This window comes from Adiantum capillus-veneris, chromosome 5 (assembly GCF_014529385.1).
Source record: "Adiantum capillus-veneris isolate H3 chromosome 5, ASM1452938v2, whole genome shotgun sequence".
NCBI classification, from domain to species: Eukaryota; Viridiplantae; Streptophyta; class Polypodiopsida; order Polypodiales; family Pteridaceae; genus Adiantum; species Adiantum capillus-veneris.
Genome location: NC_140935.1, coordinates 90412813 through 90435382, shown reverse-complemented (window position 1 = coordinate 90435382; position 22570 = coordinate 90412813). Strand labels below are relative to the sequence as shown.

General features: G+C 49.4%; 1 protein-coding gene across 1 annotated transcript in view; it reads left to right on the top strand.

Moving 5' to 3' along the window:
- The first annotated feature begins 247 nt into the window (after positions 1-247).
- The window catches only part of LOC147457706 (uncharacterized), a 32517-nt gene continuing 10194 nt past the window's right edge, over positions 248-22570 (top strand). Inside the window, exons 1-2 of the mRNA XM_086512535.1 lie at positions 248-1292; positions 1372-1449. Coding sequence (XP_086368661.1) covers positions 969-1292; positions 1372-1449 — 402 coding nt within the window. The 5' untranslated portion in view covers positions 248-968. The remainder of the gene's footprint in view (positions 1293-1371; positions 1450-22570) is intronic.

Sequence of the window (22570 nt, the reverse complement as noted above, 5' to 3'; positions counted from 1 at the left end):
GTGAGAGTGGTCTAGCTGTACCCATCACGACTCTCAAATACCTGTTTCATTCGTACTCAGGATGATCTTCTCATCTCCAGCTTTTGCTTTAGATTCAAAAAACTTTATTTGAATGCATTAGGATTTGGCTCTATTCTTTCTACAGCTATCTAATAGCTTCTGTTTTGTAGTAAAAAATGGAGTTTGATAGCGTCGAGAGCATCTGCAATTGGAGTCCAACTTTGCTAGTCAGCTACTAGGTACAGACATGTACAGCAAGCCTTTGAAAATGCACAATGTCAATGGACAAACTTTGGTTAGCTTGCACAACTGGAGGATTGGAAGCAATTCGGAATACAACAACTATCTCACAGAGCTGCATTATATGGTTGGGTGCAAGGAAAGATGAATCTTCATCAAGGTCAGCATGCTTCGCCGTTTCTCCATGGAATCAACAAATAAAGCTCGAAACCAGCAGTTAATGAAGCCAGAGGATACACAAAAGAACCCTCAATACAAAGAAGTTCACACAACAAAGTGACATACAAATAGCACTTGAAGCCAAGGAGCAAAAGAAGGTACCTGCAAAAGCTATTTTGAAGGAGAGCTATAGATCTCAAGCAAAGATATGCAATGACAATATTAAAGACACGCAAAAATGGTTCGATAATGGTGTTGGAAGATTTTCAAGGGAGGAGTTTCTTAGTGGAAACTTAAAGAAAAATCCAGAGTTGAGGGCTGCCATAGTTGAAGTAATAGAGATGAGGAAAGGGGAACTCACATCAGTATTCATAGATAGGAAGGAATGTGCTTGGAGCATGGAGGAGCTATTTTCCAAGGTACTCACGTAAAGAAACTACATGAAAAAAACACAACCAGTAGAGAAAGGGTCCTCATCAAATATAGCAAAAAGTTTGCTTTTGCATTCCCATCATGAATAAGTCTACGTTCCAACCGTAGAAGAAAGAAGCAGTGCAACTCAATTTAAAATGACAACATCAATAGAGGACATGATTCTTCCGATCCCAGCAAAAGATGCTTCTTTTCTCTGTGTCGCCATGTTTGGTAGTTCCTTCTTCATTCCGGAGCAAGTGATCCAATTTCGCCAAGATAGGCTGGCAGCTATAGGTGCAACAATAGAGTACACATGCCTTAAAGGATTGGTTGGCTTCGGAGGCGGTGCTTTTGTTCAAAAAATCTTGACAGGTCCTTATGAAATGTGGGAGGTTGAAGTTACTGACTTAGCCATTGGTATTGGTATGAGTACTTTGTTGCTTCCGGGAACAAGGAGAGTGGCAAGTTCTGTAAGAGTGGTAAGTGAATAGCTTATTTTCTATTAGAAGAAGTAATTTTTTGATTTATGACCTCACTATGAACCAATTTTGATCATAGGGTGAGAGATTGATTCTTCTTGCTGTGTATCTTTTATTGACTGAGAGCATCTCAGAAACTGAGGTTGGGCATGTACAAGTAAGATGTCTATACTTTTTCTTGTTGTTAGTTTTATAAATGGGGGTTGAGCCATACTTTGCTTGCATATCGTTGGTTATAGGCGACAAGGTTGGATAGTGGTTCTTGTGGTAGCCAATTTGTGAGAGATAGGTGGCATGCGTATTTGGTTGACTTACGAATTGAGAAATGAGCTTGGGATTTTTTATAGGAATCAGTATTCTAGCCAAAGACATAACTTGTTGTTAAAGAGTTCTACCAATCTTTCCCAAAGCCCATGTGCATGCTCTTGTGCATAAATTTGCGATTTCACTCCATCTCACAGGTCGAGGAAAAAGAAAAGTTCGAAATACTTATCTATCAGCCTTCCAAATCAGTAGACTTGTTGATCTTTAGACCATTAAATACTTGTAATGATAGCGTTGTTTTGACCGTCGTACAGTCCAGAAGGTGGAGATCTATGTGCTCCTTTGTTTTGCAACCTATTGGGGTCTGAAAATAGGTCTAGACAGCAGTGGAATACCTTTCCATCGGATGTATGAAGCACGGACATGGGGGCCGGTGTCACTGGATGACGAAGATATTGATGTTGTTTACTATCACTATAGAAAACACAGTACAGGTTTGGCTGCATTTTGATATCCATGAAAACATAAGTAGAGTGCTGCTGCCCACCACCTACTGCTGCAGGGCTGAATTTTGTTGCTATACTAAAACAACAGTGTGCTCAAATCTCCTCGATCGATATGCCGAGGTGCGATAGAGTCCAGAAAGAGGCGTTCCTCTGGTTTGCAGTGAGGTAGGGCTGAAAAACATGTCCAAATAGCACTGTAGACTGGCTCCAAAAGTGGGTAGATGCACGCATATCTACTCCAGATTTGCAAAACAAAGCTGATGCAAAAAGCGCTGATTGTAAAGTGGTGTGCAGGGGATGGCCTTGCCTCTAGGAACCTCATGAGAGGTGTCAAATGAGGAAAACTCTTGTGTAAATTTGATCTTGATATACATATGAACCATCGTTTTCAAAGATGCTGCCACTAGATGGCCTCCAAGATTTAAAACATAGGTATAGGAAATAATCTACATTTCCTATACACCACCGCATCAAATTCACCTTTCTATAGAACATCATAGGGCACGTGGATAGACAATTCTATCCACCAATGACAACCAAGCAGGTACAAACATCATTAGTGTCTCCTTGGCTCCAAGAGCCTATCAACAGTAAAAGCTAGAGCTCCTCCGCATGTGCACCATGCCTTGGGCCATGCTTTATCAACAGTTGTAAGGTATATGGAAAAGTTGGAGGTCGGCCTTGCCTCCTAGAACCAGTCGAGCCATCTTGCTCCAAAGTCTGGCTCACAATGCAAGAAGGAAACATACTCTTGTCCCATTTTTGAGTTTCACGAAGGCCAACAACCTTTGACTCGTTAGCCACCCCATCCTCTAGAGACTGAATAGGTCCTCTAAGTCCTGCCAAGGAAGTAAGAGCCATTAGTGAGCTTGGTGCTGATAAAGAAATTTATCAAGAGTATTATTAAAATGCAACTCTCTACAAGTCCCTAATGAAGTTGAAGGTAGATTTGAAGTAAAAGCAAGAACATTTGTAGTCACCGCATCGGACTCCGAATTTGAAGTTTACTTCTTCAGACAGTTTCTCCGTATACATGATGCTACACAATACCAAATACCCCTTCCTTGCTTCAATTATGCTTCTTTTTAGATCTCAAGTTTTCTTTAGAGAATGCGGATAGAGATGATTGGGGGGGGCGGGGGGGGAGAGAGAGAGAGAGAGAGAGAGAGAGAGAGAGAGAGAGAGAGAGAGAGAGAGAGAGAAGACCACACACCAACTAGGGTCCCAATACCCTCTCAATGGCCCCCCATCCCGTTACCAGAATGGTAATAATTTTTCATTGCATAAAGTGAACATACACCCTTTGATGCTTGATGCATGACTACTACTTGACTTGAGACTAGGGAGATGATACTGCCTTGATACCTCTTCAATAAATGGGCCTTTGGGGCTGATCTGATGTACCTACGATAGACCTTTGATGTGGGCTACCTATGACCACCAATGGAGATTGGTTAGGAGGCCAACAAAACGTCTCAGATGTGAAGACCACCTTGGCTGAAAACTGTCCACACAAAAACACAATAGATTTGGGGTTCTCTGACACCCTCTGACCACCATGATAGTCGGCAAAAATGGGCTGAAACTTGCAGCAAATTGGAACCACCTCCTAGAGCCAAGGGAGGGGCTGAGTGGGAGAGGATAACTGGCTGAAAAATGCAGCAATAGGCTGGGGCTGGATTGGGGCAGCAGAAGGCCTCAATAGGTGCAGATGTCGACGACGAGGTATTGGTAAGTCTATGACAACGACGACAACGACGACGAGGTTCTGTGGATCCTTATGCCGAGCCAAGGCACAAGGGTTACTGGGTGCTGGGGTACTGTGTTGACGAAGGTAACGACGATGACGATGTTGACGACGACGACGACGCTAAGGTTGAATGCCGGGATTTTCCAGCGGTGTTGATGGCAAGGGGTCTGCAACCACGACGAGGCTAGGCTGCGGTTCTGCTGGCGCTTCAACTTGAAGTGCTGGCTGTTTTGCCGGAAAATCGCTGACCATCTAGGGCTGAAAACGCTGATGGAGAGGCTGAGAAACACTGGCTGATCTTGGCTGGAAACGCCAAGGAGATGAGGCTGAAAACGCTGGCTATCTTCTCTTCTGCTTCTGTTGATCCTAGTGCCCAATGGGCTGCCTACATAGGAGGCACAGGTTGGGCCGAGCAGGGACATAAATCAGTGAGATCTAAGAGAATCCGACATCAATAAGATCCGGTGTGGATCTAGATGCGATTGCCGAGAGACCATGGTCTGAGATCTCGATGGATTTTATGCGATATTGTGGCAAGCTACAATCACTTTCACAGGACAGTTAGTTTACAGTTGGTCTTTGGTCTGGTCGGTTCACACTAGACCGACTCGCTGGGTAGAGACACGTGGCAGGGATACGGTGGTCTAGCGGACATCGTGGCCAGGTCACCACCGCCACCCAGTGGGGATAGACTTAGATGATGTTCTTTATGAGCCGTTGGTGGCTCTTGATGATTGTACATATGAGTAGTTGTTTTGGGCCAGGGGGATTATCTTGTACGTAGTCGTCTAGAGTGAGTCTATTCACAGAGCACATCTTCACCATCCCTGCACATCTGAGCCTCGACACCCCATTGTACCTGTGAGTCCTGGGCTGGAGCTGAGTGTGCTGCCACGCCAGAGTCTGTATCAGTCTTTGAGATAGTCGAGTCATATGTTCTGGTCTGCTGTTGTGACTTTGTGAGCTCTGTTGATGTCTATTGTTTCCTTTCTGTTCAGTCTGTTTGTTCAATCTGTTTGAGTGAGATTGTCACGCACATTGCACTGAGGACCACCCACTGTAGAGAGCACGACACATTATCCGCGCTACAGGTGCTCTCATTTTGGCAATCACGGTGGGACTCGAACCCACAATCTCACTCCTTCCCTTTGCTTTCTTCTTCTCTTTGCTTGTGAGTGCCTTGAAAATACCATTAACCCCTCACCTAACCTAACCCTGATGAATTGTTGCCGTAACGGTCTTTCTATAACCACGTGGGGAAGATTGGCTATGCCATTTCCTTTTCCTCTTCAATCGCACCCTCTTCAATAGCAGGTCTTGCGTTCAACTCCTCGGCTTGATCTTTATGATCTCTGAATAGTTTCCTGCACGTTAAAACTCTCTTCTTCTTCCTCTACCACCCTCTGTTTTCATCCCTAGCCCTCCCCTTTCCCTCGCCCTAACTTATCCCCTATTCCCTCGCTACTCGCCCTCTCCCATTCCCTCGCCCCTAGCCCTAGCCCTCCCCTTCCCCTCGCCCTCGCCCTCGCCCCCCTTATCCCCTATAGCCCTCGCTACCCTTATCCCCTATACCCTCGCCCTCGCCCCTATACCCTCGCCCTTTCCCATTCCCTCGCCTCTCGCCCTTGTTCCCCCTCGCCCTCGCCTCTAGCCCCCTAGCCTCTCGCCTTGTCCCTTCCCTCGCCCTCGCCCTCGCCCTCGCCCTCCCCTTCCCCTCGCCCTAGCCCTCCCCTTCCCCTCGCCCTCGACCCTCCACCTCGCCCTCGCTTCTCGCCCTTTCCCTCCCCTCGCCCTCGACCCTCCACCTCGCCCTCACCTAACCCCTCGCCCTCACCCCTAAAGCCCCTCAAGTCCCTCGCCGTCCTCAGCCCTCGCCCTCCCAGCGCCCTTGCCTCCTTGCTGCTGCGCCAAAGGCAATCAAAAATAAAAAAAAGCAAAGACCAGAAAAGCACATTTAAAAAAAAAAGAAAACATCTAGAAAGCGAAAGCTTACTTACGTGGCTTTAGCTTCAATTTGAACGTAAATCAGCCTCCAACTTCTTCATATCAGAAGCGCCAAGCGTACTCCCGACTCCAACCTCTTCCCATAGCCAGGGTGCCTCCCAAGCTCCGTCACCCTGCTACCCAAGTTTCTCAGTGGAAGTCCTTGGCACAGTTTATAAAGATGGTTCGTACTCGGAATAGAGAAAAGCATCTCCAATCAGAGGAAGAGTCCTCTCCCTCTGGGGATAGCTCTGACAGTAAATCAGACTATGCTCCTAGTTCAGAGCAGCTTTCAGAGGAATCTTCAGAGGAAGATTCACCCCAATCAGTCACTGCTGACAGGGTCACCACTCTCCAGGTGCCTCGCCCGTCTGGTGCCCTCTCCAAGGTACCTTTACTAATGATATATCATTTACAGGCGCCTAACCCGGTACTCAAGGATGTGTTCTCTCAGCAGCAAATGATACACTTGGATCTTCAAAATTTGGCTCAGGCCGATTTGTCCTGCAATATCTCTACTGCTAAGCTAAGTTCTCTCTTGCTCACTTTTCCAAAGTTGAATGGTACTACACTTACAGTGGAGGATATCGGACAGGCTATGGGAATATTGACTGTGCTGGCACCTCTGCCCGCAACCACAACCTTCTCGAATCTCTACCTAGAGGAAACTGTAAATGCTTGTCAGGAACTTTTGCTCGACTCACATCCAGACTATCACAGGAGTCAGCAGCTGTATTCAGTGTTACAGTATTATTTTTTACTGCGCGCACCAGAAAGAACAGGGGTTCCATCTTCTCCAAGTTCTCTAGCAATATGCGATGCTTTTTTTTTTGTCTCTGCCACTGCCTGCCGTATCCATTTCACCATCTGCTGTTTAAAGCGCTACAGGACAGGGCAAAGCGTTTTCGGACTCAGCGTAAAGGGAAAGCGGAAAGGTTCAATTGCTATGCAGCCCCTATTATGAATTGGGTAGTGCAAATTATGCAGCAAAAGGCAGATGCAACAGCTGTGCTCACCCTTCAAGATGATCCAAAAGAACAAGACTGTTCCAAAATGGCCAAAGGGAAAGGCATCTTGCGCAAGAGGGCAAAGGTACAAAAAGATTCGTCTGAGCAACTAGCAACACTACCCTTCTCCGAATCACAGGTCAAAATCTTTGACGTCCATACTACAATACCAACAGTGCGTATGTCTACTTCTGTTGCCACCTCAACTTTCACACCACCTCTTGTGAGTAGTGTTGCAGTCACTAAAACACAACCTCCAGTGGTGTCGTCAGCACCATGTACTACTCTTAGTGCAGGGGCACCTAGGGGTACTGCAGGGGCATCTAGCTCTGGAACACCTCATGCTTATATGAGAATTTTGCACCTCAGGCCGACAGACTTTTAGATGCAGACAGAAGAGCCATTGCGACGATTATGAATGTAGCCCTCTCATTGCAAGGTACCAACGGTCTGCATCGGACTTGCTATGACGGTATGCAAAGGAAAGTGCAAGCTCATTGTCAACGAGCGACGGATCGAGACAATTTCACTGCTACGGCTCAAGATCGCATAAAAATCTTAACTCAACAGGTAGTGGACCTCAAACATATCGTCCACACTTAGCAAAAACAGTTAATAGAGGCAAATGATATGGCCGCAGCAGTTCAGGACCTCTCTCCTGTGGTACATACACTGTGTCCCTCATGTGCCAAATACCAAGCTGTGGCCATTTCACAGACAATTCCAGCTACAGCTACAGCTACAACTACAACTACAACCCCGGTTTCTACGCAAATTTCTGCTATGGCAACACAGATACAGACGGACGTTTCCAAAGCCCATTCAGGGGATTCTCAAACAACAGAGAAAGAAAATCCCACCAATATGGAGTCTAAACCAGCAGGATCGGTCTCATCACAATTTCATGGACCCTCTATGGCCTCCCCCTCTGAGTCCCCATCCTTTCCTCAGCACTTCTACGGCTTCCCTGGATTCCAACAACATGTTCCACCCTCTCAGCCTACTCAGTCTTTTCGTGGATTTCCACCAGCTCCACCTTCTCACCCTACGCAGCCTGCTGTTGCTCATGGGGTGGCTACTCCATACCCGATGTACCCTCCTCATGGCCATTACCCCTCACCATACACTTGGCCTCCATCTCCTTACCCACCTTTCTATCAGCCGCCTCCTCCTCCATCATCCGACCACCAACAGTAGATCGCCGATATTTCAGTTCTTCAGTTCCGCTCTCTGGGATGGGCAGCGGTCTTGTGGCGGGCAACCTGTAGCAGGCTACAATGTTACTTTCACAGGACAGTTAGTTTACAGTTGGTCTTTGGTTTGGTCGGTTCACACTAGACGGACTCGCTGGGCAGAGACACGTGGCAGGGATATGGTGGTCTAGCGGACATCGTGGCCAAGTCACACCGCCACCCAGTGGGGATAGACTTAGATGATGTTCTTTATGAGCCGTTGGTGGCTCTTGATGATTGTACATATGAGTAGTTGTTTATGGCCAGGGGGATTATCTTGTACGTAGTCGTCTAGAGTGAGTCTATTCACAGAGCACATCTTCACCATCCCTGCACATCTAAGCCTCAACACCCCATTGTACCTGTGAGTCCTGGGCTGGAGCTGAGTGTGCTGCCACGCCAGAGTCTGTATCAGTCTTTGAGATAGTCGAGTCATATGTTCTGGTCTGCTATTGTGACTTTGTGAGCTCTGTTGATGTCTATCGTTTCCTTTCTGTTCAATCTGTTTGTTCAGTCTGTTTGAGTGAGATTGTCACGCATATTGCACTGAGGACCACCCACTGTAGAGAGCACGACACATTATCCGCGCTACAGATATGATTGGAATGTGATGTGGATGTTCAGTGACTGTCGTCTTTGTGCAAGTGCTTGATTTGTGTCGTCTAACACGTCAGAACTTAGAGTTAGTGTCTACTGAACTGGTTTATGGCTTATGTCAAATTTTGCAGGTGTAATCGAGGACGATTACAATTCTTTTAAGAGGGGCGTATTTCACAAAGTGATGACGTGGCACGACTACCTGAACATCATATAAAATTGATTTTTAAAGTTGTTCCAACTTATGGTTCCTTTCGAATGGGTCCCAAGGGACACAAGGCCATTAAAATATGCCAAAAGACTAAATCGCGTGGAGTGCAGACATGGACAACTGTACGAAAACTCCCCGTTTTGCGCTAACTGTGCCACGTGGCAGGTTGAATGGATTTTTGCAATTCATGCTGGTAGCTTTTGAGAGCAAATGCTTTTGGATTCACGCTTGATCTTTCCGTCATACTGATTAAGGCTCCCCATGCTCCAAACAACGGTTCAACAACACACCATTGGTTCATAACTCACCCAATTTCACAAAGTATGACGGTAAGACCAACCATGGAGTAGTCAATCAATTCATCCATCAATTTGTGGCTCAATTCAAAGCTTCCATCCTCTCGACCTGAAGACCATCAAATCGAGCTCATTATAGGTGCATAACCAACCCACCAATTTCTCCATCGCTTATCCAAAGCATTAGAAGGAGAATTGGAAACACAGATTGCAAACCTCTTGCAGGTAGGATTTATCCGCCCATCATCCTCACCATTCGTAGCACTCGTCCTCTTCATCATGAAGGACAAGTCAGTCCAGTTATCTGTTGACTACGGAGCAAGAATGTCACAAATTGGTGACGTGGCAGTGCCCCTGGATACACACACACACACACACACACACACACACACACAACCCTTGCTGATGTGGCAGCAACAACCGAAAAACGCGCCGCAATTCTCGCCGGAAAATGGGCTGATAGGTTGATGTGGCAGGCAGTATGGACCTCCGCAATTTGTGCTGGTTTGTTGACATGGCATTCTGTATGGATTTTTGTAAATTGCACTGGCTGAATTTGCTGGCAGCTTTTGGGACAATTGCTTTTGAATTAAAAAGCTTTTGAGTTAAATGCTTTTGGGCATCCCTTGTACTTAATAAATAAGCGGGCAGGGCCTCACTTCTCAGAGCATCTGGACGCAGAGTTTGAGAGTGAGCACCGATCTGCTCTCTTGTACTTTGAACACAAATTAATACAAAAAGAAATACCGATAGGGGCCCCAGTCTTTGCAGCCAATACCTCTAGGCACGGAACTACGTCGGGCCGTGTCAATTTTGTGAACTATTTTGAAGTGAATCATTGTTGTGTCGCGGTAGAATCTTGACTTGGGGTGTCCAAGTTTGTTATAGTGGTATCAGAGCACATAAAGATTCTTCTTCTACGGAGGATCCGATCCTTTTTGCAGAGCACACAGCTTTTGGGAAAGAATCTTCGTGTCCCGACCCCGGACTTATTAGCCATTCCCACCCTTCATACATCGTGCATCGGGTGCGCTCCCATCTTCATCTCTCTGTCTTACAGGGCATAAAGCCATAAAGAATCCCAGGTTACACATGGGTTCTCGTGAAGAATCTGACAGAGATGACACCTCTCAATGGGAAGACAAAGAAAAGTTGAAAATCCGGCGCAGGAACTGAAGAAAAGAATGAAGATTTGGGCAAATTTTTCTTTGGACAAGTTTGCCTGAAAGAAGTACAAAGTCAACTGCAGATCGGTATATGTGTGAACAGTTTGAGTAAGAACTCCAGGGACCCGAGATTGGTGAAACACCTGACGAATTATCGGATTGATAAGATTTACTCGAGATGGCGTGTGGTCATTGCTTCTCCTCTCAGGTAGTGAGGAAAGCCGAAAAGACAGACAAGTGCAAAAAAGCGGAACCTGTATTAAATTTGAATCCTTTGATTCCCTAACTTAGAAGGAGTGTGTACGAACTCCTCGGCTCGCTGCTGCTGCACGCTCCCCCCCCCCCTTGCGCCATCGCTCCCTTTCACCCCCCTTCTCCTCCTAACCCTCGCGCTGCCCTTAGCCTCCCCCGCGCTGCCCCCCCCCCCCCTTCGCCCTCGTGGCACCCTGCCAGCCCGCCACATGCCCATCCTGCCCCCTCTTGCCCCCTTCGCCCTCGCGCCACCCTGCCCAGCCCCCCACCTTGCCCAGCCCGCCACCTCCTGTCCCCTGCTGCCCGCCGCCCTCCCCCCCTAGCCCTCCCGCTGTACTCGTGCTCGCCTCTTCCTTCCTTTTCCTTCCCTCCATCCCCCCCCCCTTCCCCCCCCTTTTTTTCCGCCTTATCTCCGAAGGGTTTTCTGCGCCCGGCTCTGCAACACCTTTTCTTCGGAACAGGTGTTCGGTGTTCTCGGCTGCAGATTGTTCTTCTCCGTCCGCTTCTTCGACTTAGCAGTAGACACAGATGGAGGCTCCAGCTCCATCATAGAGGGACTCACCTGAAGCCCCCTCGCCCGACCCCGCTGAGCCCCCCATTCGACTTGCTCTTTCGCCGGCAGAGCAAGCGAGCCTTGCCGCAGAGGTAGAGTGCTTGCAGGCGACTTCTGTCATTTGCAAGGTTCTCGGCACCCGTCCTAACAGAGGAGAGCTGCGAGACCTTCTCCAGGCCCACCTTCTCGCAGAGGTGGGCAAGATTTTGGATGTCCAGATCCTCGGACGGGGGTACTACCAGATCGAGTTCGAGACTTCCGAGATGGCCTCCAAGGTCATAGCTATGAGTCCACTGGCTATCCGAGCATCACGCGTCCACTTTCGACAGTGGCGACACGGTTTTGACCCGACTTCGGATGTGCTCGTAGAGGAGGCAGACATCCCCATCTCAGTCTGCTTTCCGGGTTTACGGAGGGAGTACCTTCCACTGCTCTCCAGGATTGGCTCCGCCATCGGGACTGTTCTGGAGACACCTCGTACGGCAATATCAGTAGCTGCCAAGGCGGCCGGCATCCCTTCAGTTCGAGTTTTGGTCAGAGATACCCACACGCTCCCGAAGGTCATCCTTTTGCCTCGGGTGAGTGGGGGTTGGTTTAGGCAGAGTGTGGAGTACTCGGGTCTCTTGAACCAGTGCTTCATTTGCAGACAGATGGGCCACCTAGCGAAGGCCTGTCCACGGAGGAGACCACCACCTGCACCTCAGCCTCAGTCCCAGCCTACCAAGGCTGGGCCGCAGCCTCAGCCAGCGACAGCGCACAGATTCTGAGCCACCCTCCGAGCCTGGGGCTCCAGCGGAGGAGGGGTGGCAGCAGGCCCGTGGCCGTCGACGCCAGGGGCCACAGCGACAGCCTGGCACTCAGAGTGGCCCTCAGGTGCCTACTCAGCAACAGTGGGTTCCCACGGGGAACCGCTTTGGTCCTCTTGAGCAGGAGGAGCCTCCTACGCCAGCCTTCTCTCCCGTTTCACCCTTGCCAGCCCCTCCATCTTCAGATTTTCCCTCTTCCTCCTCATCCCCTCCCCCGCTCTTTGCTCCCGCCCACTCCCCACCTCGCCCCCCTGTCTCTGTCGTCCCGCCCCGCTTCTCTTCTCCTCCGCCCCCCCCCCCCCCCCCCCCCCCGCTCCTTCCCCCCCTCCTCCTGCTTCAGTACCACAGTCGACTCAGGAGACTGGCCCCTCGCCGGCGGCTAGGAGATCTCTTGGTAGCGCTTTTGCCACGAGTCGCCTAGCGAGAGAGGGTCAGCCCTTCTTGCGGTCCCCTTTGCAGATTCAGACATCTTCCCTTGCAGCTATCCCTCGTGGTCTGACGAGCATTGACCTTCGACGCCGCTGGGACTTCTTCGATTACGGATTCACTCGCTTTCTCGGCGATTCCGCAGCAGACCACGAGGCAGCCTGCTTCAGGGTCCACGCTCTGTTCCTCGCCGCTAGGGGGACAGAGGCCTTGGACTCAGCAGTTGGTTTCTCCTTTCCTCTCTGCGGTAGGACCGAGACAGAGTGGTCCCTCGACTCAGTGGTGGGATGGTTGCATACACAGGTTCTCGAGTTCTCTCACCACATGGGAGAACTTGGAGTTACAGATTTGCTGCAGACTTTGTGGCCACTGGCCAAGTTTGCGGTGACACCCCCAGACTCAGCAGGATGTAGGCACATTGTGGTGTACTTTTTTGCTGATACACAGTGTTTGCCTTGCTATGTATACATACATGAGGACTCCTGGACAGAGGAGGTTGCTTTACGCTCGGCTCGCTCTGCTTGGGCTTGGGCCAAGCACTCACTACAGGCTCGCCTATCTAGAGGACGCTCGGATGCGGATTACTCCCCATCCAAGCCTGCCTCGAAGATAGCCCGTCTTGCTGCTGCGGCAGCATCTGTTCTCTCTCGCTCCCCATGAGGATCGTCTCATGGAACGTGCAGGGATTAGGTGGGCCCAAGTTTCAGCGACAGCGGGACCAATTGCGGCAGGAGCTTCAGCGTTGCCTTGTGGGAGGAGAGATTGATCTCCTTATGCTTCAGGAGCACCATTTGTCTGAGAGCCGCATCCGGCGCTGTGGTCAGATTTTGCGTGGACGTTATGATACCTTTTGGTCAGCTGCTTTTGGACCTGGAGGCATCCAGGGTGGGGTATGTATGACTATTGCGGACTCATTGCAGCAGGCCATTGTGGGCATAGGGATTATTGTGCTAGGCAGGGCTCAGTGGATTACTTTGCAGGTTCAGGGTGGCCTTGTGGGCTTCCTGAACATCTAAGCGCCCAATGTGGCGAGTGCTCGTGCAGAGTTTTGGTCACAGATTGTTGAGTCTTTGCCACAGGTTGACCATTGGTGTGTAGGAGGGGACTTCAACATGTTGGAGGACCCTTCTGAGAGGATCGGAGGCAGCCATGCTACTGTGCATGGAGTCGAGTTAGCAGCTTGGGAGAGGTTGTGTATGACCTTGAGGGTCTCGGATACATGGCAGCATTCTGGCTTTGTGAGGCCTCCAGAGAGTCTTGCCTTCTCTAGATCAGACCGCAGAGTGGGAGGAGTGAATCTATCGCGGATAGATCGCTTCTACACTAGTGACCACTTCAGTGACTTGGGGGGATCAGTGGGCATCCTGGCAGGGACATCCTTCTCGGACCATGCACCAGTGATCCTCACAGTGGCAGACAGGCAGAGGAGTGGGAGCACGATGCTTCGCATCCCAGAGCGGGTCTTGTTGGACACAGCACTCAGAGAGAGGGTAGAGGCTCTTTGGACAGAGGGCATGGACAGCCAGGCTCTACCGGCAGACAGAGTGGCCTTAGGCCTAGCTCAGCTTAGCCACTTTTTTCTCCAGGAGTCTTTGGCTCGACGGGCCGCAACGAGAGAGGAGCAGCAGCGTCTCAGACAAGGCATTGCTTCACTACAGAGGATGCAGGAGCAGCATCGAGACAGTCCATGGTTGGAGGAGCAGTTACAGCAGGCTCGACAGGAGCTTGCTTGCACAGAGGAGAGGCGCCATGATTTTGCCTTTCACCGACAGGCATCTCAGTGGACTCAGGTAGGTGACAGAGTGACAGGTGCCTTTTTTGAGACAGTAGGACCTCGGCACTCACATGCCGAGGTCACTCAGCTGAGGAGACCCGATGGGTCAGTTGCTTGTGAGCTTGAGGATATGCGTGCAGTTGCTACTGACTTTTACCGTGAGTTACTGACGGCTGAGCCCCAGTCAGAGAGACAGGATGCATGCAAGGAGCAGGTTTGGGCGCAGATGCCTTGTCTTGTGACTGAGGAGATGCGCCAGAGGCTGGAGATACCTCTTCAGCTTGAGGAGCTGCACACGGCTCTTAGGGCCATTCCTCGTGGTAGCTGTCCAGGTGAGGATGGGCTGACTCCCAGCTTCTTCTTGGAGTACTGGGACTTGCTTGGCCCAGATCTTTGTAGTGCCTTTCAGTACATTCTGCACACAGGAGTGATGCCGGATAGCATGAGTGAGGGCTTGATTTACCTCATTCCAAAGGAGGGTGGCTCCTTTGATGAGATTCGACAGTGGCGCCTCATCACCATCCTCAACTCAGCCTACAAAATTCTTGCCAAGGCTCTGAGTTTGAGGATTCAACCACTTTTGGAGAGCCTTATACATGGGACTCAGACAGGTTTTGTCAAGGAACGCAGTATCCTTGACAACATCTTCACTTTCTGGGTGGCTTCTGCCCTGGCACGTCTCCGTGGGGAGGACCTTGTGATTCTTCTTCTCGATTTTGAGAAGGCATACGACAGAGTTGACTGGGACTTTCTAGAGGGCACGCTTCGCAGGATGGGCTTTTCAGATGCTTGGATCAGAGGGGTGTCAGCTTTGTACAGACAGGCTCACAGTTAGGTGCTTTTGGGAGGAGGTAGAGGTGAGCGCTTCATGCTCACACGATCGGTCAGACAGGGTTGTCCTCTTGCCCCCTTTCTCTTTCTGTTCTATGCGGAGGCGATGAGCAGATTTTTGGTGTCACAGCAGGTTGGTTTGAGGGGCTTAGCACTCCCGATACGGGGAGATGAGCTTCTGGACGCTGAGTTTGCCGACGACTCAGCCTTGTACTTAGAGGGCCAGGAGGCCAATTTACACAGGTGTGAGCAGGCTCTTGAGACCTTCTGCTGTGCATCGGGCGCATTGATCAACTGGAGAAAGACAGTGGCTTTCTTGGTTGGCAGTGCTCCTGTGCCAGAGTGGATGCCAGGAGAGGGTTTCAGGTGGATTCCCCCAGGGACTGCAGTTCGATACTTGGGTTGTCAGGTTGGTTTGGATTTGTCCCCCGAGTAGCAGATTGCTCCTCTTCTCCTGTCCATCAGAAGAAAGCTGTTACACTGGAGCTCAGCACGACTTTCGCTGGCTGGTAGAGTAGTAGTTGCCAACCAGGTGTGTTGTTGGCAACTATGTGGTACATCACTTCTTGCTGGATCTTCTCGAGTTCTTGTATCAGCCAGGTAGAGAGGCTGATCAGGAACTTACTTTGGTCAGGTCGCGACACTCAGGTTGCCCGAGCCAAGGTGGCTTGGTCGGTCATCACACTTCCTTGTTCTCAGGGAGGGCTTGGGATCATTGATCCAGCACAGCAGAGCAGAGCCCTTCTTGGGAAGTTCGTCGTCAGAGGACTTCTTCCAGGCGAGGAGCCCTGGAAAGAGTTCTAGCTACAGAGGCTTCGTGCCAGGGTGCCTCAGTCAGGAGGCCCTTGGCAACCTTCGACCAAATGGATCTTTACAGAGTTGCGCCGAGTTGGTTTGAGCAGGAGACTGGAGGACCGATTCGCTGTGAGTTTGCTTCGCTCTTGGGAGCTCTTACGGCGTGGCCTAGAGCAGAGACAACCGACATGCACGGAGGAGCGCCTACGACAGCCCCTCGTCTGGAACCCCATGGTTAGCACTCAGAGAGGCCACTTGGTTGGGAGTAGGCCTCATGTTTCATGGGGTCCCATGGCAGCAGGTCCAGCGCGCTCTCTAGGTGACTGGCTAGAGTTCATAGGTTTGTCAGAAGAGGTGCAGGGTGTCTAGCTACAGGGCATGAGAGGGGTTCAGAGCATGTGTCAGGACATCTCAGAGTCAGTTCCAGCTGAGTGGCTCACGCCTCTCGAGCCAGTAGCACCCCGATGGATGGGAGCCTTCACACGACTGGAGGTTCTCATCTCAGTCAGGGCTTGTTCAGAGACTGTCCCAGCCTTGTTCTTTGAGCTTCAGGGTGGGGAACGATTACAGCGAGTTACAGTAGAGGCCCCGCAGGTAGCAGAGTGCTGTTTCCAGAGGATCCGAGTTGTGGGCATCTGTGGGAGGACTTGCGTCATAGACCCTGACCCAGCAGCTCTCGAGACAGGACATTGGAGGCTATGGGCTTGGGAGTGTTGTCCACTGGCACGAGTACAGTGGGATCTTGGTGAGTGGCTATGGGGGGACCCCTTCTCTTCTGCAGACCGCCCAGGAGTCCCTTTCTTTCAGTACACTGTTCGGCTTGGACGTCATATACTTGCAGCGCAGAGAGAGGCCCGCCCCGCTGCAGCACGTCATCGGCAAGAGGAGGGTCTCACAGTTGAGTTCTTGGCAGCTTTTTGGCAGAGGTTGTGGGACTCCAGACAGCCGAGACGCGTCACTTTGTTCCAGTGGTTGGTTGCACACAGAGCCACAACAGTAGGGAGCTGGCTTGTGCATAGTGGTCTCTCGGCAACATGTACAGCCTGTGACCAGTTGGTGGAGAGTCAGCGACACTGTCTTTGGGACTGTCCCTCGGCCCAGTAGGTGTGGCTACGAGTTCTTCGGCTGATGCGTGCCCTCTCCGCGGCTCGACAGTACACTTGGGGGACAGCGGCTTGGTCCACCCTCACGGGCCCGGCACTACAGTTTGAGCTATCTTCCACCAGCAAGATGATAGTGATACCGGGGGGGCGACCTGCACTCCAGCCTGCTACAGACCTTACTCCACAGGAGTGGTGCAGTGAGAGAGAGGAGTGCTGGGAGCTCATCAACGGCCTAGCTCTTTGGTTCATCTGGCGGGCCCGTTGTTTTCGCATCTTTGAGGCTCGCCTTGTGCCACCAGCAGAGACTGTTCGTGACATTTGGCTAGAGCTGATCCATACTCTCAGAGGACAGCTTGAGGGACTACAGGGCAGCTCCGACCGCATGCGGGAGCGCCGCGAGGCTTTCCTTCGACTCTGGCGCCCTGGGCCTTTCTACACCATGGTCCAGGGGGTGCTCAGATGGCACTACTGTCCACCTGTGTGGCTCTTCCCTCCTCCCATTTCTTGATTTAGCCCCATTGTATATATGCTGTTTTTTCATTGGGAGAGTCTCCCCATCATGCTTGTTGTAGCCCTCTCTTGCAGAGGTGGATGTAGCCCTATGGGCAGTTTTCATTAACTAATAGAAGGATCTTTTTCTTGAAAAAAAAATAAATTGAATCCTTTTTGGGTTCCGAGATGCTTCGAGGTCTTTTGCATATGTGTGAACAGATTGATTAAGTACTCCAGGGACCCGAGATTGGAGAAACACCTGAAGAATTACCCGATTGATAAGATTTACTCAAGATGGCGTGTGGCCATTGCTTCTCCTCTCAAGTAGGGAGGAAAGCCGAAAAGACAGACAAGTGCAGAAAAGCGGAACCTGTATTAAATTTGAATCCTTTTTGGGTTCCGAGATGCTCCGAGGTCTTTTGCATATGTGTGAACAGATTGATTAAGTACTCCAGGGACTTGAGATTGGCGAAACACCTGAAGAATTACCCGATTGATAAGATTTACTCGAGATGGCGTGTGGCCATTGCTTCTCCTCTCAAGTAGGGAGGAAAGCCGAAAAGACACACGAGTGCAGAAAAGCGGAACCTGTACTTGCAAAAAGACATGGACAAGCACTCTTGAAAAGAAGCACTTCTACAGAGCCAACCAATATGACTTCCTCGAAGACAAGAAAACAAAAGAGTTTAAAGAAGGTGGAAAGTCAATTAAATTTGAATCCTTTTTTGGGTTCTGAGATGCTCCGAGGGCTTTGGTCTTCATTCCGTAGTTTGACATAGCCTTCTCTGGAGGGTACTACTCAGAGCACTCCAAGATTAGGATGGCTGCATCTTTCTTCAAAGAAAATGCTCGAACATGGTGTGGAAGTCCACTCTTCTTCTGAGGAAGGAAGCTCCAGTTAAATGGTTGAAGGCTCTTTATTTCTTCTTGGCTGACTCGGGAGTACAAATGAGATATACTTGCCGCTTGGAATCATCTTCAGATGACCAAGGAGATTCTTTGGACGCTTATTGCGAGATATTTTGTGTCACGTGACACATCCCAACCCTATGTGTCCGTGGACAAGCTACACCACAGCAGGGTTCAGTCAGTCCGATCAAGTCTAGATTAGTAGTGATCTGGCACTTTTGTGAGTCTATTCGTAGACCGTGCATGCCCAATCACTTAGCATAGATGCATATCCTCCGGTTGCACACAGCATGATCATTGGAATTCCCATCAGAATCCATTAGCATCAGTTAGGGGAATTTTCCAGTGCATATAGCCTATTTTTCTATTTATTGGGATTTTCACTTATTATTTTTAAGTGACTTTCCAACAAAAGTAGGTAGGGCGATTTTGCTAAGTTAATATATAAGCAAACCAAAGTTCACACTTTCTGGCAGAAGAGGCAGCACGAGCTTCCCGCTCAACAGGCAACTTCTCAGCAGTACCCCCCCCTCATGACCCCCCATCGCCATACCTCCCATCACCTTGGCGTTTTTCATAGAGTATCCTCGCCCTGAAGTTCTCCCCTTCTTCTAGCGACAGTCCCAACAGTAGATCAGCCAACCTCGTTGTTTTTCCCGCGACAGAACCACACCAATCTCTAGCGTTTTGAACCTCAGCATCAGCCCAGCCCTTAGTGTTTTTGCTAATGCCAGCATTGCTGAATTTCCTAGCGTTTTCAGCAGTATGCTAATGCTAGCAGATCAGCAAGTCAAGCATACCAGCGTTTTTGGTTTTCAAGTGCAGATCTGCCTGGCGTTTTTGACCAGCAGCAAGAAACCTCAGCGTTTTTGATTCTCAGCCATACTGCAGCAGAAAACGCAGGTTTTCAGCAGTAGAACAGTAGCCGATCCGCCCCCATTCAGTTGCAGATTGATCCCCCATTTTCAGCCACAAAAACGCAGCCAAAACAGTCATTTTCAGCCACCGAAACAGTCCTCGAATTCAGCGATTAGAAGCCTACAGATTTCAGCCATCCACTCGTCGTCGTCATCGGCATAGTCCAACTTGCATTTGTCCATTGCATACGCATTGTACACCTTTGTGCAATCAAAGATAGACCACTCTCGCCGACGAGAGTGGGGCCTTCGGAGGAGGGTTTTACAACCTCTCGGTGTCGTATCTCTTCTCTCTCCTTCTCTCAGTCTCATTCACTTGCACGCACAATCCACTCACTTTGTTCGTGACCACAACACTCTACTGACGGAAAGCTCTCTCTTTCCCTAAGAACTAAAAGGAACCTTGAGCAGTAAAGATCACTAATCTTGAGAAAATACAACATTTATTCCGTTGCACCTAACATTGGTATCAGAGCTTTGGAAGTGTTCTGCATTACTCAAGGAAAGAACCACAAGAGTTTTTTTTTGCTTGTTGCGATCGCACGAACCCAAGTTTACTTGGGCGTGGCGATTCCTAATCGTGTTTTGTTGAAGAGTGACATGAATCCCAAGAAAGAAGGGCTTGTCCAGCCTCCCCTTGTGTCTCTTTTCACTCATTGAGAGCGGACCGTGCACTTAGCGGCCGGCCAATCGACCTGAGGTGGGAAAAAGCAACCTTGGTGTGAACGCAAGGCCCCCAAGGAGTGCGCCCGCAGAAAGGAGTAGAACTCGGGTGAAGAGAAGATCCTTCTCCAACGCGATTTGCAAGCGAAAGAAAACCTCAAGAACCCCAAGAACCCAAGACCCTCAAGACTCAAGAACCTCAAGAACCCAGGATTCTTACGAATCAAGGACCTCAAGAACCTCAAGACCCTCAAGAACCCAAGTTCCTCGCGAGCTTAAGACCCCAAGATCCTAGTGCATGGTCGTCACCCGAAGCGGCATGGATACTCCGCATTCAGGTGATGAGCATGAGGGAGGCGACGAAGGATTCTCCCCATTAGGAGATTTTTCCAACCCTCCCCCTTCGCCATCTACGCCACGAGTTGTCCTCACTCCTATGGAGATGATGGTCAAGTCGATGTTGGACATGGTTGCACAACAACAAGAAACGAATCGAGTTGCCTTGGCACTACTCGTAAGCAAAGCAGATGAACAAGCAGCAAAGGACCGTGCACAAGAAGCCAAGGACCGCGAGCGCGATGAAAGAAACGACAAACTTGCTGCACAACAAGAAGAGAATCGACTTGCTTAGGAACGTGAGCGCATTGCTCTTGCCGCAAGACAAGAAGAACAGCAACTTGCTCAGGAACGTGAGTGCCTTGCTCAGGAACGTGAGCGCATTGCTCATGCCGCAAAACAAGAAGAACAGCGACTTGCTCTCGAACGCGAGCGCGCTGAACGAAAAGAACGCAAAGCAGAAAAGGAGGCCGAGGGTGAAGCTCAAAGGAAGCTTCGCAATCAAGAATTTATAGCCCAAATCCTAGCTTCGAAGACCGAACCACCCAAAGATTGTGGGAGTTCGTCAAGTGGCGCAAGCCACGATGCGGATTCACACAATCCAGTCACAGAGAAGTTGACTTTCAGTAAGTATGACGGTAAGATGGTTGCTAATGTTATTCATTCTTGGTTGCATCAATTTAATGCTTATTTTGCGACAACTAAGAAAACAGGCAATAGCAAAGTTTTGACGGCAGCTATGTACCTTGCAGGTGATGCCATAAATTGGTACCAGGCATGGCAAGAGGCACAACTAGCCGCGCACCTAGAGACAGCTGACGATTTCACGCCCCTCTCTTTTAGTTGGGTTGATTTCCAAGACAAGCTTAAGGCGCGGTTTATGCCACCTCAGTACCTTGCACGACTGAAGGACGATTGGCGAGCTCTCAAGCAAAATGGTATGCCGGTTATGTCTTTCTCTAATCGGGTTTTGCAGCTCGGCACTCAATTACGCAAATCGGATGCGAAGCGCAAGGAGACATTTCTTTACGGATTGGACGAGTATATCAAGTATGATGTCGAGGTACTCGATCCAATCGATCTCAACAAAGCGGTAGTCATTGCTCTCGCCCACTAGATGAAGCACAACAAAGGAAAGCCTAAGAAGAACAAGACTTCCACAAGTACCTCGCAGACTTCTCAGAACCCGTAGAACGGTAAGAACGGTAAGAATGATAACTCTTCGAACCAATCTTCCAACAGTATGTCATCAAAGAATTCTTCCAATGAATCTAAGGGTAAGGCTAACACAATTGCTAAACCTAAGCTTACTCCAGATGAAAAGGTAGCACAAGGAATTGTAGGAGGATACATCACTTCGGAAGAACAAAGCACTTATTCTAAGGAAGGTCGTTGTTTTCATTGTCACATTAAGGGTCACATAAAAAGAACATGTCCTAAGCTTGAATCGAATGAATCTAAAGAACCCACAGCACCCACTACATCAGTCAATGCAATGAATGGTGACACGATTGTGCCAAAAGTTTCTCAAGACCCTCCCATTGATGATTCTATCATTAAATGTATGGTCGTACGTCGGGGCACCGTTTTGTCATATTGTTTGACCTAGGTAGTATGCATGATGTGATCAGTCCCTCTCTTGTTGAGAGAGCCCGCCTCGAAGTTAGTCAGAGATCTCCTATCGAGGTCTCTGGCTTTCGTCCTGGTATGGACGCTCTCATCACGAAGGAGTGCCTTGATGTGTTATTTGCAATTCAACAGACTGCCTTCACTAGAAGATTTGTTGTTTCTCCTCTCTCAGGATGTGATATGATTTTAGGCATGAAATGGTTCCTTGAAATAAACCCTCTCTTTGATTGGGAGGCTAGCACTTTAACTCTCAATGCCAAAAGTGATTCTCCTACTGTCTTTCACGGAGTGGATACTTCTCCTTCTCCATCTCTCATTGCTAATATGCAGGACAAGGTTGAAAGGATTCGGGATAAGGAGATTCTCTCAGTCTCTCTTTCTCCACAACATGACACACAGGATTTGCATGATTGTGTGAAGCATGATGATGATTTGATTGACCATGATTTGCATGATGATTTGGATGATAAAGACAAGCATGATGAATTGTATGAACAAGATGTGATTGTTCACAAGGATGATGTGTTAGTGGATGCTTTTCCTAGCAAAGCTAACCTCGTTGTAGATTCGATCAATCACGAAGATCCGATCTTGGCTTTCGAGTCGGGGTCCAAAGAATCCCCATAGGACGAGTCGATCATTCAAGACGAACCGATCTTGGCTCTCGAGCCTTGGTCCAAGGAACCCTCACAGGAAGTATTATGTGTTCGCATGATTGATACGCACGCATTGTTAGAGTGTTTCATTCGTGAAGGTTTCCTGTATTTTAGTCAGCATCGT